Below are 13,779 nucleotides of genomic sequence, written 5' to 3' on the forward strand. Positions count from 1 at the left end.
ACCAGGAAAAAGCTACATCAAAGGTCAGCCCTGAATCCATCCTGAACTACAGAACTCTCTCTGGGCTCCTAAAACAAAGCCAGGTGGTGATTAGACAACACTTGAGTAAATGAAGCAACCAACCCTGCAATTCCATGAGAAAAAAAAAAAAAAAACGACAACAGGAACAAAAACATCAGTCAAATGTACAAGGTTTCTTACTGTTCCCTGCAAGCTTGGGCAGCTGCATTCCATGAGCCTCTGGGTGCTGTGATCAGGGAGTGGCAGTATCCGGAGTGAGGGTGCCACCCGGCTGGACAGGATGGGTCTCTCACCGCCTGGAAAACAGTGTCTGTGTTCACATCACAATGGTCTTCACAATCTAGAGTCTGTTCTCGGCCTAAAGCATCCTAGGAGTCCCTTGAATAGATTAGTTTTGTCACCAAAAAAGGTCAGCCCTAATCCCAATTCTACACCTTCAGAAATGCAAGGGCTTCCTACAGAAAACATGACTAAAATTAGCAATATTTCAATTTTATACCTCTGATATTCTGATAGTTATATAAGTGCTTCTTTTTTTTTAATGTATTTTTATTGACTTTAGAGAGGAAAGGAGATAGAAATATCATTGATGAGAGAGAATCACTTACTGGCTCCTTCCTGCACACACACCTCCACTGGAGAGCCAGCCCTCATCCCAGGCGTGTGCCATGACCAGGAATCAAACTGTGATCTCCTGGTTCATAGGTTGACTCTCAACTATTGAGTCACACCAGCCAGGCAACACGTGCTTCTTAAATTGTAGTGACATATCTAATGTATTTTCCTTTTCTCAAATTCTAAAATTGTATTGATATATCTAATGGATTTTGTGATTTAAATTCGTCTTTTTTAATTGCATTAATATAACTGGTATATTTTGTGATTTTTAAAATGCTACTTAGGCTAATTTTCCCCTCTTCTCCTTCTAAGGGCAATGAGAGCGGGCAGACGTAGCATGAGTTGACAGATGATTCCCTCTTTGTTACTTATCAGAGGGCACACTGCATGTAGAGGTATTGGGCTGCTCAGCCTGAGTCCCACCTTGGTTTGGGGGCTCCAAGCTTTCCAGACGATCCCATCGCACTTGTACAGCTTTTGGAGGCTTTCTTCGAAATGGAAGAGCCCGTTCAATTCCAGCGTGCAGTTCTTTGGGAATGAGGGCAAATGGCTCTGTGGGAAAGAAAGGCCATTGAGATTTGACTTAATGTCTGCTGATCGCATACCCAGCCCCTTTAGGTCCTCATTGGTTGCGTAGCCTTTGTGTTGAGTAAACTATCCCCAAACTTGAAGGCTATTTTATGGCCCAGGAAACAGCGCGTTATAAGGTGAGTAAGGAGTAAAAAGATTCTCATACCTGTCTGGGGAAGTGCGAGTGGGTTGTGGATTCCCCTTTATCTGCTTGAGGTCCTTCTGCCGCTTTGATTGCCTTTTGTGGTCGACTAATCATGGGCACTTTGGTCTTCCTTCTGTGAACTGGGGAACTGTCATCCTCCAGTTGCAGGGAAACTATTCCATGATACTGAGGAAACCAATACACAACAATTCAGAGAAAAATAAGCACCACGGTAGCAAACAAAAACATTTATTGTAAAAATGAGCCATTCAAAAATTGGATAAAAACTAAAAGGTGGTTTTTTTTCCTGACCACCCAAGCCTCCGGGACAAATACCAAACCAGGTGTTTAAGATAAATTAATGTAAAACATAAAAAATAGATTTACTATTTTGCATCCACAAACACAAGAAAATTTAGCGATTCTCTCAGACTATGCTTACATTATAGATAATGTCTGTTCCATTTCTGTAAACAGAGGATGGACGGACCTAAGACCAACAGAGAATACAATATGAACAACATTGGCTTGAATATAATTAGCAATCAGTTAAAACCTTTCCAGTCAGATCTTGTTAATGTCTGAAAAATTTTAAAACATCTTCCTCAAGATTTTCCATGTCCCAATCATTGGAATTTTAAAAATCACTGAATCTAATTGTAGCTTATCAATGTTGATTCATATATTTATAGCCCCAATTAGGGAGAAAAGACATCCCTATCTTGTTGGAATGCCTATAGTGCACACCATCCAAGAAAACATGCGCACACACACTCTCTCTTTCAAATACACACACACACACACACACACACACACTAATGAATGTGTGTCTGGTTAGACTGCTGTGTGAATAAGGTCAAAGCCATGGTTTCCACCCACACTCAAGCAGATTGCTTGATCTCATTCTGCTCCAGGGTCACTGGTCATTTCTTTAATTACAAAAAAAACCAAAGCAGACATTATATGGGTGAGCCTGTATGTCTGTCACCTCAATTAGCATAATTAATGAAGTGGAACAGCATTAATGCCATGTGTATACAGAAGGCACTGCATGATTGCGCAAGGAACCATGGTCTCCATTCACTACAAGAACCAAAACAGTTTCTTCGTGCTAAGCAATATTTGTGAACATCTTTTGACTTTTTAATATGTACCCCACACATCAAATCCCAGGAGGTCCCCAGCCTTACTGTTTTGCCATTCCCTCGGCTTCTAAGCCTCATTCCATAAACATCTGTAGAGTCAAAGCCCTGTGGGGCGTCTCCCCTGGTGACTGCTGGCCGCTTGGAAGATGGAGGAGGTCTTCTTTCCAGATGGAAGGAACCAGACATGGTGGGGAAGGAAGACCCTGGGGATCGCGGGTACCAAGAGCCCTTTTTCCACGCGTGGTGCTTGCTTGGGTTGAAGGAATATGGAGGATGGCACCGTCCTGGAGGCGGGCAAGACGGCAGGTCAGTTCATTCATTTACAGAAACAGGTAAGTGATCACATCCACCCAGCCCCTGCGGCAGCTTGTCAGGACACTCAGACGGATGGTTTTCCCACCAGATGTTCCCATTTTGCCATTTGCCAGAAAATCCTTTACTCCTCATCAGTTTCCGTCCAGGAAAGCGGTGCCCTTCTGCACATCTACAGGGAGATTGCAAAGCCATGAAATTGATTTCACAAACCACAGATGAAAATCCTTGTTGTAGTTTTAGAATCCTACTTATACACTAACCGTCTCGCTGCCATTCCTATTACAGCTCTCCTTAATACTTCATGGTTAGCCACCGATCAAGCATCCCTCCATGAAGCGTCACCCTTCCCCCAATCTCCCAGAGGAAGAAACCGGAATTGTGTGAAGATAGCAGTGAAATCAAGGAACAATTACAAAAATGAGCATTCATCTGCTACAGAGCAAAGGTCCAGTGAGTCTTAATGGAGCTACTTCTACTGGAAACGTCGCCAAGTGGTATGAAAAGAATCTAAATCCAGAACTGGCATCTGGATATGTGATACTTCCTGTGAAAAGTGTGCACTTTGTGTATTTTATAGTCTTAATGTGATCAGAAAATTCTACTGAAAAGGACATGAACCTGGTGAGGAAAAGTGGTGGGGAGAGATGTTGTAGAAATATGAGTAATATAAGAGAAGGATAATCATACATATTTTTATTATAGGATGACAAAGAGAAGAGGAGATAATAGATTTAAAGTAAGAAAAACATATGCACCATAGAGCATAACAGGTCTAAAAACATAGGACTCCGAGCTAGCATGGTAACTGGACAGTTATCAAAGGCAAAATACACAAATTAGAAGAAAGTATTTGGCAGGGGGGAAAAAAAACAACCCAAAGCCCCAGAAACTTTGGCGGGTCTTTGTTTTATTTAGTTCACAGGTTGTTTTTTTTAGCATCTACTACCCAGGACCCATTTGGCTCTGCAATCCAAGGTTATTCATTCATGCTCTCCCGCTGCTCCCGCATCCCCAAGCCAGCTGCCCCTCTCCCGTCTATTTCTCTCCCATCCCTTCCTCTTTCAGGCCTTTCCCGGTCACCCTCCAGTGGGGACTCCGATTTTCTTGGGCTTTCAGAGCTCTCTTTAGCAGAGCAAGATAATTACAGCTTTCCAGACCCTGAGGGAAAATAATTGTTGGTAGATTCTCACCAGCATCGTTTCCCCCTCGGTGAGAACAACAAACGGGCAGGGGGAGAAGAAGAAAAAAAGAACTACGGCACTGACTTGTTGCTTTTCTGAAACCACAGTTCTTAGCGGGAGGAACACCGCATGAAGCGGAGGGCAGAATAGAGGGCCCGCAACCACCACCGAGGTGGCTTTCTTGACAAGAAATTAAGCATTTTTGATGTGAAGGCGTTATCCTGCACCCTGGCTGTGGAAAGCGAAGCAGCCGCAGCGCGAGGACCGCTTCTGATTTCGAGATGAGGATCAAAAAGAATACCTCCTTTGGAGTCCAAAATTTTCACTGCGGCTCTTGTCTTCGTGCCAAGAACCGCGTTCACGGGGGAGTCCAGAGTGACTTCAAAGGCCTCGTCGTCTTCCTCTAATCCGTCATAGGTAATTGCTATATTCCACATCTTGGTTGACATTCCTACAAGAAGTAAACATTTTAATTACTCTTTAATTGTTATTTCAATCACCTAGGTGTCAGGGAAATATATTAATTAACATGTCTCCAGCTCCGCCGGCAGTGGCCTGAGTGAGCCATTGTGCGGCTCCCAGCTCCCCGAAGTCCTGCTGTTCTCCCAAATCATATTAAAAGACCACATTTGTTCCTGGACAATGATGATTTCATTTAAATGCAAACACTGTAACAAAACAAACAAAAAAAAAAAGTAAGCTGCATTTTGCAAGGGATGAACAAAAAAATGGTTAGTAGATGAGAGCCAAGATTTCATTCCATCTCCCCCCCAACCATCCCCGCCCCCCACACACAACCTGCCTCTTCTCTATTTAAGAATAAACAAGTACTGCAATCTTAAAAGCTCACCAGTTTCAAAAGTCTAAAGTCGTTGGCACAGACAGTTATAAGTGATTATTGGATGGTACTTGGTGCTATTCATGGAGCCCTTGAGAAATGATTGATTTCTCAAGACAGCTGCCTCCATCGGCCACCCCGCTTCCTGGGCTCTTCCTAGTCTGCAAATGCTTTTTCTGATGATGTCAGACTCGTCTCCTCCTAGAGAGAGTGTACGGGCTGGGAATCCTAGAAATAGGCCGAGCCAATTTGTGTGTTTTTTTCTTTCTGTCTGCCTCAGTTGAAGGAGTGACAATCAAGTTTGGTTTACGGTAAGTTTGTGAATTTAATACTAAACAGCTTTGATGTTTCAAACATATTCCCAGCCATCCAGGACACAGAGCAAGCCAGAAACACAAACCACGAGAGCTAGAAGAAACCACGGAGATGGGCGAATCTTGACCAGTTTCTATGATGTAGATCACAGGACAGGCGCTTGAGTTTATTTATTATAGAAGAAAAGTGGTGGCAGCAAGAAAAAAAAAGTAATGTTTAGGGAGGAAAAAAAAAGGCTCAAATTGAAGGGGAAAGAAGAGATAATAAACTTATAGTGTTAACCCCCTAGGACTAAGTTTTGAAAACTTGACTCCATCCTTGTCTGATTGGCTATCGAAGTGCCTGTATCCCCACGCATTTCACCTACATCTCCCTCCAGTTGCACATTTCATTCCTCGCCTTCTGGGAATCTGAGTACGTGGCGCCTTGCAGACTGTTCTCAGGCTGTGCCTCTCAAGTGTGCCATCTGCACCTCGGCACCCTTCTTGAAGGCATTCAATACAGATCTCCCGAGCTAATGGAAGGCTCATTAATCCCCAACCGAGTTCAATGGAAAGTTGAAACTGTTAACTTATGCTACTCCTGGCTGCACTCAAAAAGAAAAAAGTAAGTGTATTTGAAATAATTTTAATAAAAAACAAAAAACAAAAAAACAGGCTGATGGCTAATTAGTTAGGTCTTCAATATCAGCTGAGTTCTTCAATCAGTTACTTTCACAGTCTGCAAAAATAGATGCTGAAATAGAAAATATAAAGTCTCACCACATGGATGGATAAATCAGTCCATCAAAGTATTTTATTTTGTATCTATTATGTACTTGCCTTCACATTCGATGCTACGGGAAACGCCAGAGATGTTATCTAAGCAGACCTGACATAAAGAAATTTAAAACCTCTTTGGAAAGGCTCAAGTTGGAGGGGGAAAAGAAGGATTTGGAGGGAAGACATGGGAAAACAACAAATGCAGAGGCAGGAAGACAGCAAAGAGAGCCTTGCCCAGGGAACACTGAGCAGATGAGCTGTAGGCATAGAGATGTCACCAAGGTGAACAGGGGGTGACAGGACTGCAGTGGGAGTTTTTTTTGTTTTTGTTTTTGTTTTTTAATATGTTTTTATTGATACCAGAGAGAAGAAGGGAGAGGGAGAGAGATAGAAACATCAATGGGAGAGAAACATTGATTTGCCGCCTCCTGCATGCCTCCTACTGGGGATGGAGGTGCAACCTGGGCATGTGCCCTGACCTCTTGGTTCATGGGACAGAGCCCAACCACTGAGCCACACTAGCCAGGCTGCAGTGGCAGTTTCTAGTCAGACTGTAGAGAGCCCTGGACACTAACGTGGTGGCCAGACTCAGTCTTTAAACCACAGCAACAGGGAAGACTCTTGAAAATGGATGTCTTAAAAAAAAAAAAAAAAAAAAAAAGGAACTGAAACTGTGGTTGGGAAGATTTAGCAGTCCAGGCAGAGGGGTTAAAAGGTAGGAGACCACGTGGGCAACAACTATAATGAACCTGGCATGAAGAAATGAGAGGCTGGACAATGAAGAAAAAATATGAATATAAGATTTTTACTATTTAGAGAACTGTTTTGACTCTCCAAGCCCATAGAGTTAAGCATTATTCAAATAAAATAAAAAATAAAATAAAAAAAGCATTTCCAAGCCTAATGGAAGGTCCTCTTATTTTAAGAATATTTTCTTTGGAGTAGAACCAGATGGTTAAAAAGAAAAACTATTCCCAGTTTTATTGAAGTGCTTCTGATTTGTTTGCCTGCATTTCCACTTTGTTTCTATGCTGAGCAGGTGTGCACGTAGGACTGACTGTTTTAGGTTAATGAGATTGGAAGTAAGAACTTTCTTGTTTTTGTGTTTTCCTTCCTTTCCCACTTTCAAGGTGAAAAGTATTCGTTAAATTGCGGAGATTATAAGCCATTTCAGAAGGCTTGAACTGGCCCTCGGTTTCCATAGAACAAAAGGTGTGGAAGAGGAGGGGAAGGTGTCATTTTATGCAGAAGCACTCCACTCTACAGAGCAGGCCCGTCCCTGGCGAGTTTCCTGCGAAGTAGATTTCACCATCAGAAGACATTTTCTCCACGTTTCCCAGGGAAGGCCACATGAGAGATCTGTTCCTTTGGAAAACATTTTGACTCTTGGGAATAATGAAGTCTCCATTAAGAATGGATTTTAGCCGAAGCCGGTTTGGCTCAGTGGTAGAGCTTCGGTCTGTGGACTGAAAGGTCCCAGGTTCCATTCCGGTCAAGGGCATGTACATTGGTTGCGGGCACATCCCCGGTAGGGGCTGTGCAAGAGGCAGCTGGTCGATGTTTCTCTCTCATCGACGTTTCTAGCTCTCTATCTCTCTCCCTTCTTCTCTGTAAAAAATCAATAAAATATATTTTTTTAAAAAGAATGGATTTTAGAGGGGAAAAATCCCTTTATTATGAGTATGTATACTTTGACTCAAGATTAATCACAAAAGCTGGATGCAAAGGAGTCAGGATTTGTTTTTCCGTCTGGTCCAATGGCTGCAAAGGCAAGCCTACTTGAGCATAGCTCCCTAGCCCGAAAAATCCCTCAGTTTCCCTCCAACTGCCTCCCAAAAGCTCTGTAACCTTATAATACCCCACTGTCCTTGATTTTGCACTCTCCGTTTCTTCTCCATCATGAGACTGCTGTTTTTGAAGACATGAACAGATTGGTTGGGCCAAAGTGTGGTCAGCCCACGGGACAAACTTTGCAAGTCAGAAACTTAGATGTCACAGGAGGGAGGCCAACCACTCTGGGTTGTTGCCTTGTAAACTTAAGGCTCGTGGTGATAGGTTCAATTTTGTCACCCCAAAATCCAGTACCTAATCCCCAGTATCCCTGAATGTGACCTGATTTGAAAATAAAAAGGTCTTACAAAAAAAAATATATGGGGGAGGGGGATTTGAGCAGAGACACACATACGAGGAGGATGCCAACATGGACATGAAGACAGCTGAAACCAGAGATTGACAACGATTCTACAAACCACTGGGACAGTGGTCGGCAAACTCATTAGTCAACGGAGCCAAATATCAACAGTACAATGAATGAAATTTCTTTTGAGAGCCAAATCAAATTTTTTTCACCTTAAACTTCTTCTAATGCTGCTTCTTCAAAATAGACTCGCCCATGCCGTGGTATTTTGTGGAAGAGCCACACTCAAGGGGCCAAAGAGCCGCTTGTGGCTCTCGATTCGAGATTTGCCGACCACTGCACTAGAACATGGAAGAGAGTCAGGAAGCAGGTGTTCTCTCACAGCCCTTGGAAGGAATCAACCTGCCAAAACCTTGACCTGGGAGAAAATCAATTTCCATTTTTAAGGTTTGTGATTCTTTGTGAGGGCAGTCCCAGCAAATGAGTAGAGTGGCCAACATCCTGCTTCCTGTAACAAGCTGCAGAAAAGCATTTCTTGTCTATGTTTAACATTACAGTCATCGATTTCAGAGTGCTGATGGTATTTTTTTCAGCCATTTCATTTTGCCTTTGCCATAGACAACATGTGTCAGTGGCAGACAACAGCAAGAGTTTGGACTTGCTGCGTGTTCTCTGAGCACAGAACATCTCTGCAGGAGCCCACAAAGTCCTAAGTCCTGGCTGCTTCTCAGAGCCTTTGCCATTTGCCCCTGCACAGGTGACCCAGAGCAAAGGGGAGGAGACAGAACCACGCAGAGCAGTGAGGAGCGCTGCCTGCCCCACCTACGGACGCCAGGGAGGGAAGGCATGGCTCCAGCTTCAGTGCTTAAGACACAGTTCTCCCAAAGGGTGGCTGTATTTCAAGTCCCCTTCTTCTTATTCCACCTGCTCAGAATTCTGGGAAATATTGCAGGGTTTTCTTTAGCCAGAACAAAGACTCATCCTTTGGGTCCCAATGTACTGTGGGCGAGTTGCTTTCATGTCTGTATTTCCCACATGACAGAACATCCTGAGAGCAGGCGGCATATTTTTTATATCCCCTTTTGGACCTAGCAAAATTTTTTCACAGATTAGATGCTAAATATGTGCTATCTAATTAAATAATAATTTCCTTTGGAATGTCCTCCTACCAACCTGTTCCAATAGAAATCATTTAGAAATGACCTTTAGGAATCCACGGGAATATAACCTTTTGAAAGTTTCCATCAAAATAAGAGGCAACTTTTTTAAAAGGAAAAAGGAAATGATGAAACAATTAAATTATCCCAGCTTTAAATAATTTTAAAAGTGACATCACTTTTTTTTCTGGATAGTTAGATGTTTTTTTTGGTATGTTATATTCTCTATTTGTTACCATCTCATTTTTTTAAAAAAAAACTTTTTAGATTTATAGAGAGAGAGAAAGGGAGAGAGAGAACATCAATGTGAGAGCAGAACATAGAGCTGCTGCCTCCTACACGCCCTATCATGGATGGAGCCTACAACCCAGGGGTCCTCAAACTTTTTAAAGTGGGGGCCAGATCACGGTCCCTCAGAGAGCTGGAGGGCCGGACTAAATGAACTACTAATTCCTACTGTAACACCTCGGCTGCGCTCACTGCCCAAAAAACCTGGTGGGCCAGATCAGACTCCTCTGCGGGCCGCATGTGGCCTGCGGGCCGTAGTTTGAAGACCCCTGCTACAACCCCAGGCATCTGCCTGACTGGGATCTGAACCAGTGACCTTTCGGTGTGTGGGATGATGCCCAACCAACTGAGCCACACTGGCCGGGGCTGTTATGATCTTATTTTAAATACACATTCACTTGTAATAAAATAAAACATGAGGGGCAAAACTTCACTTCCAAATTGATCTCTCTTGCAGTGGGTGATATGGTTCTCTGAGAAGTTTCTAGTTGGCTGAAGTTGCACAATGTTCTGTCTTCTCCCAAATCTCTAGACTTTCTTACAAAAACATGACATAAGCTGTAGACACAAAACGTACCTGGGTCAAACTGAATCAGTTTAGATCGAGTCATCGTAAAATCTTTTCCAACTGTAGCTGACACTTGGTTGACCTAAAAAGGAAAAATATGTCCTTTTTTTAAAATAAAAATAAATATTCTGTAATAGAGAAACCTCTAGTCTAGACTAAACTCACTCTTAAAATATTTTTTAACATAATATGTGTGTTTTTTATTATAAGAAACCATTTTTGATCCAAGCTCCATAGATCTGCCCTAAAGTTAACGTTTTTATAAACTAATATCAATGGACTTAAAACTTTTTTTTTCTTCTTTAAAAATAATTCAGTTATTGGAGAAAGTACCATGGATTTTAAACAATATTTTTCTCTTTGTTATGAGTGGGACTTTATTTCATTACTTTCCCTTTACCCCAGCCTTGTTCTAAAATAATGCCTCAGGGGGAAGGGAGAGAGAGTGGAGAGAGGAAGACATCCAGGTGCCCCTGACAGCCTGGTGCTGATGGTGCAGCCAGCTCTGAGGCCTCCTGCGAGCTCCAGGGCCCTGGAAGCCTGTAGATGGGATGCATTAAAGCAACTCCGCTCCATGTTCCTGTCTGAACGACTCCATCCCTCTTCACAGACATGAATGAGGGCTTTGTGGGGATGAGAGACCTGGTGAGCAACACCAGAAAGGCAATCTACACCCTGAATTGAGAGGTTCTATCAAGTAAGATGCAAAACAAAAGAACAAAAAAAACACACCAAAAACAAAACACACACACACACACACACAACACAAAAACTGCTCTAATTTAAAGAGACTGTGATTGATCTGTTCCCCCTACCTACAGCTGACAACCAGGGTGATTTAAGGGCACTAAAGCCATGGCCTTCACTTCCTTCAGAAGGAGCATAAACATGCATGGTAAGAACAGAGCCCTTGGCTAAAAGAGAGGGCATCGGTGAGAACCCTGTGGAAAGCACAGGCAGCTGCTGCGTTTGCATTTTTCAGATGTTTCAGATGGTCAGGAAAGTGGGCTAATATGTTCCTTCACTTTGTTACCAAGGAATGAAAGGCGTGATGAAAAACTTGAACAGGCCAAAACCAGTTTGGCTCAGTGGATAGAGCGTCAGCCTGCGGACTGAAAGGTCCCAGGTTCGATTCCGGTCAAGGGCCTGTACCTTGGTTGAGGGCACATTCCCTGTAGGAGGCAGCTGATCGATGTATCTTTCTCATCGATGCTTCTAACTCTCTATCCCTCTCTTCCTCTCTGTAAAAAAAAAAAAAAAAAAAAAAAAAAAAAAAAAAAATCAATAAAATATATATTAAAAAAAAAACCACCCTTTAACATTCTGATTTCTATGGCCTCCGACATCATCTCCATCTCCAAAGGCCCCACCATCTGCCAATGGGTCTGCCATGGAAACATGTTGCTCAAGAAGGCCTTTACCTCTCTGAATCTCATTTGCTCAGTGCCTGCAATGCCAGGGCTCCTCCTGAAGTCTCTCACCAAGGAAAGGCAGCCCATGGTGCACCTGTACCCGCCATATGCCAGGAGTTGCATATCCCCGCATGCTTCTTGCATGTGCAATTACCTAGTATTTACCACCACTGAGTTTACAGCATTTTGCCTGGGAAGATGAATGCCCTGAGGCAAGGTGGGTGGAGAAATCAGTCCAGAGAAGGTGCCTGATGTAAACCAGGGCAAACAACCAGGTCAAGCGCTTCCCCTTTCCCTGCTCCTGGCCAAGTAGCCAATAAGCTCTGGTGTGAGGCACAGGCTGTGGGCTGTGGGTAGAGTCATCCCTGAAGGGGTCGGGGCTGTCTGATGAAGGCCTGCACACCCAGCTGGCAGGCTCCACGTGTGCATTCACTTACGTAGACACAAGTTTCCATGTCACACCACCTGTGTTCTTTCTACCTGGCAAGGGAGAGGTGGTGGGGCCCAAATCTCCAGACTCGAGCATATGGCGCTCTCTCTGGAGGACCAGAGGACGATTAGAAAACCATCCAGGCAGACTCTTTCCTTTTCCATCCACAATCTGCTAAAAAATTACAGGGCCTTCCATGCTGTCTGATGTTTTACCAACAACAAAGCATCCACCGTTCCGGGGGCAAAGAACCGAGGCCCACTGGAACGATGGTGGTTGACTTTAAGTGCACAGGGTTCTGATCTGAATTTATGATTGTCATTGAGACCTAACTGAGATGCTGCTTGCCCCAGAAGCTAAGCCCAGGTCCCTTTCATAGACGGAGGAGGGCAGTGTTAAGGTGGTTGCTGTCATTAGTATGTAAAAGCTTTTCACACTTTCATTCTCTTGAAGTGCTATTAGGATAGCAACCCCTAAAAAACAAACAAACAAACAAACAAACAAACAAACAAACAAAAAACCCCTTCAATTCCAGAAGCCATAGACTGTGTTTCCAGATCCAAGTCAATGGAAAGAAATAGCAAGTGGACTAATTCCAAAGGGATTACTGAAAATTCCAGGGTGTCTATATTGAAATATGCTCTCTTAATTTTGCATTTAAGACTTGGGGACTCTTAAGATGGGCTTGATTTTTCTTCCCCATGGAGACCGGAGTAAGTGATCCTGGTGCATCCTAAGAGAAGGCCATTTGGGAACTAAAACTGGCTCGGGGCACCCCACCGAATGTCTTGCCTACCACATTTCTTACTAAGGCCAAGTGTGACCCAAGTTCACTAGGTTGGTTATATCTCTCTGTGAAACAGACTTCAAGTCTTAATAACCAGATTTTAAAACTAAAAGTGGGCTGAACATATACTATCTAGGAGCTATGAAGCCAGATAAAGGGAGGCATAAGGAGATTCTGTACCTAAAACCAGCAGGTCATTGCTGACACTTCCACAGTTTAACATTTCCTTGGTTACTCTGATTTTTTTTTTTTTCTAAGAAAACAATCAAAGGCATCACCCAGCAATTGCGTTTTAGAGGGACAATTTACATGTGAGCGTCGTTACCTTCACACTCACAAAGGCCGAGTCCATGGAATAGCCCCTCCTGGTGATTTCCAAGGGCAACACGCCCGCATTCTCACAGACCTCATAGGCAGCCTGTGACCACTCAATGTGAGACCACTTCAGCTCCAGACTGCACGAAAGGAAAAGGGGAAATCATTAGAAGTGCAGACACTTGGCTGCCGGGGTCCTCTGCTGGGCAGGAGATGGAACCCTGGTGATGGAAGTGGTTCATCAGCCTAAATCAATGCTAGAAATCCTTACCCTTGTCTGCTGCATGTTAGCTCACAAAAAAACTTCTACTAACATCATCTCATTGAACATTCTCTTACCAACTCTGAGAGGTAGACAAAGAAACAATTGGAATCCTATTTTACAAATGCAGAAACTAAGGTTAAAAGACTGTCGGGCCCTAAGCGGTTTGGCTCAGTGGATAGAGCGTCAGTCTGTGGACTGAAAGGCCCCAGGTTCGATTCCGGTCAAGGGCATGTATCTTGGTTGTGGGCACATCCCCGGTAGGGGGTGTGCAGGATGCAGCTGATCGGTGTTTCTCATCGATGTTTCTAACTCTCTATCTCTCTCCCTTCCTCTCTGTAAAAAATCAATAAAATATATATTTTTAAAAAGGCATCTCCCTGTAGTTGGGAAAGTGTCATTGTTTAAAAAAAAAAAAAAGACTGCTGGAGTTTCCACAGTACTTAATGACAAAAAGAAAAAGGGGGCACTCAAATGTGAGTTCTGAAGGGAAAGAAGCCAGCAGTTATAGAGT

The 13,779-nt window shown here is 43.3% G+C and overlaps 1 protein-coding gene across 1 annotated transcript in view; it reads right to left on the reverse strand.

The window, feature by feature from the left end:
* FREM1 (FRAS1 related extracellular matrix 1) overlaps nucleotides 1–13,779 on the reverse strand; it is a 121,018-nt gene that overhangs the window by 14,619 nt on the left and 92,620 nt on the right. The window contains exons 27-34 of the mRNA XM_084898220.1: nucleotides 13,014–13,143; nucleotides 10,069–10,141; nucleotides 4,297–4,446; nucleotides 2,545–2,783; nucleotides 1,797–1,844; nucleotides 1,376–1,540; nucleotides 1,063–1,191; nucleotides 202–317 (exon numbers count right to left, since the gene is read on the reverse strand). Of these exons, the coding sequence (XP_084754346.1) occupies nucleotides 202–317; nucleotides 1,063–1,191; nucleotides 1,376–1,540; nucleotides 1,797–1,844; nucleotides 2,545–2,783; nucleotides 4,297–4,446; nucleotides 10,069–10,141; nucleotides 13,014–13,143 (1,050 nt within the window). The remainder of the gene's footprint in view (nucleotides 1–201; nucleotides 318–1,062; nucleotides 1,192–1,375; nucleotides 1,541–1,796; nucleotides 1,845–2,544; nucleotides 2,784–4,296; nucleotides 4,447–10,068; nucleotides 10,142–13,013; nucleotides 13,144–13,779) is intronic.

Source organism: Pipistrellus hanaki (genome assembly GCF_964339955.1).
Source record: "Pipistrellus hanaki genome assembly, chromosome: 11".
NCBI classification, from domain to species: Eukaryota; Metazoa; Chordata; class Mammalia; order Chiroptera; family Vespertilionidae; genus Pipistrellus; species Pipistrellus hanaki.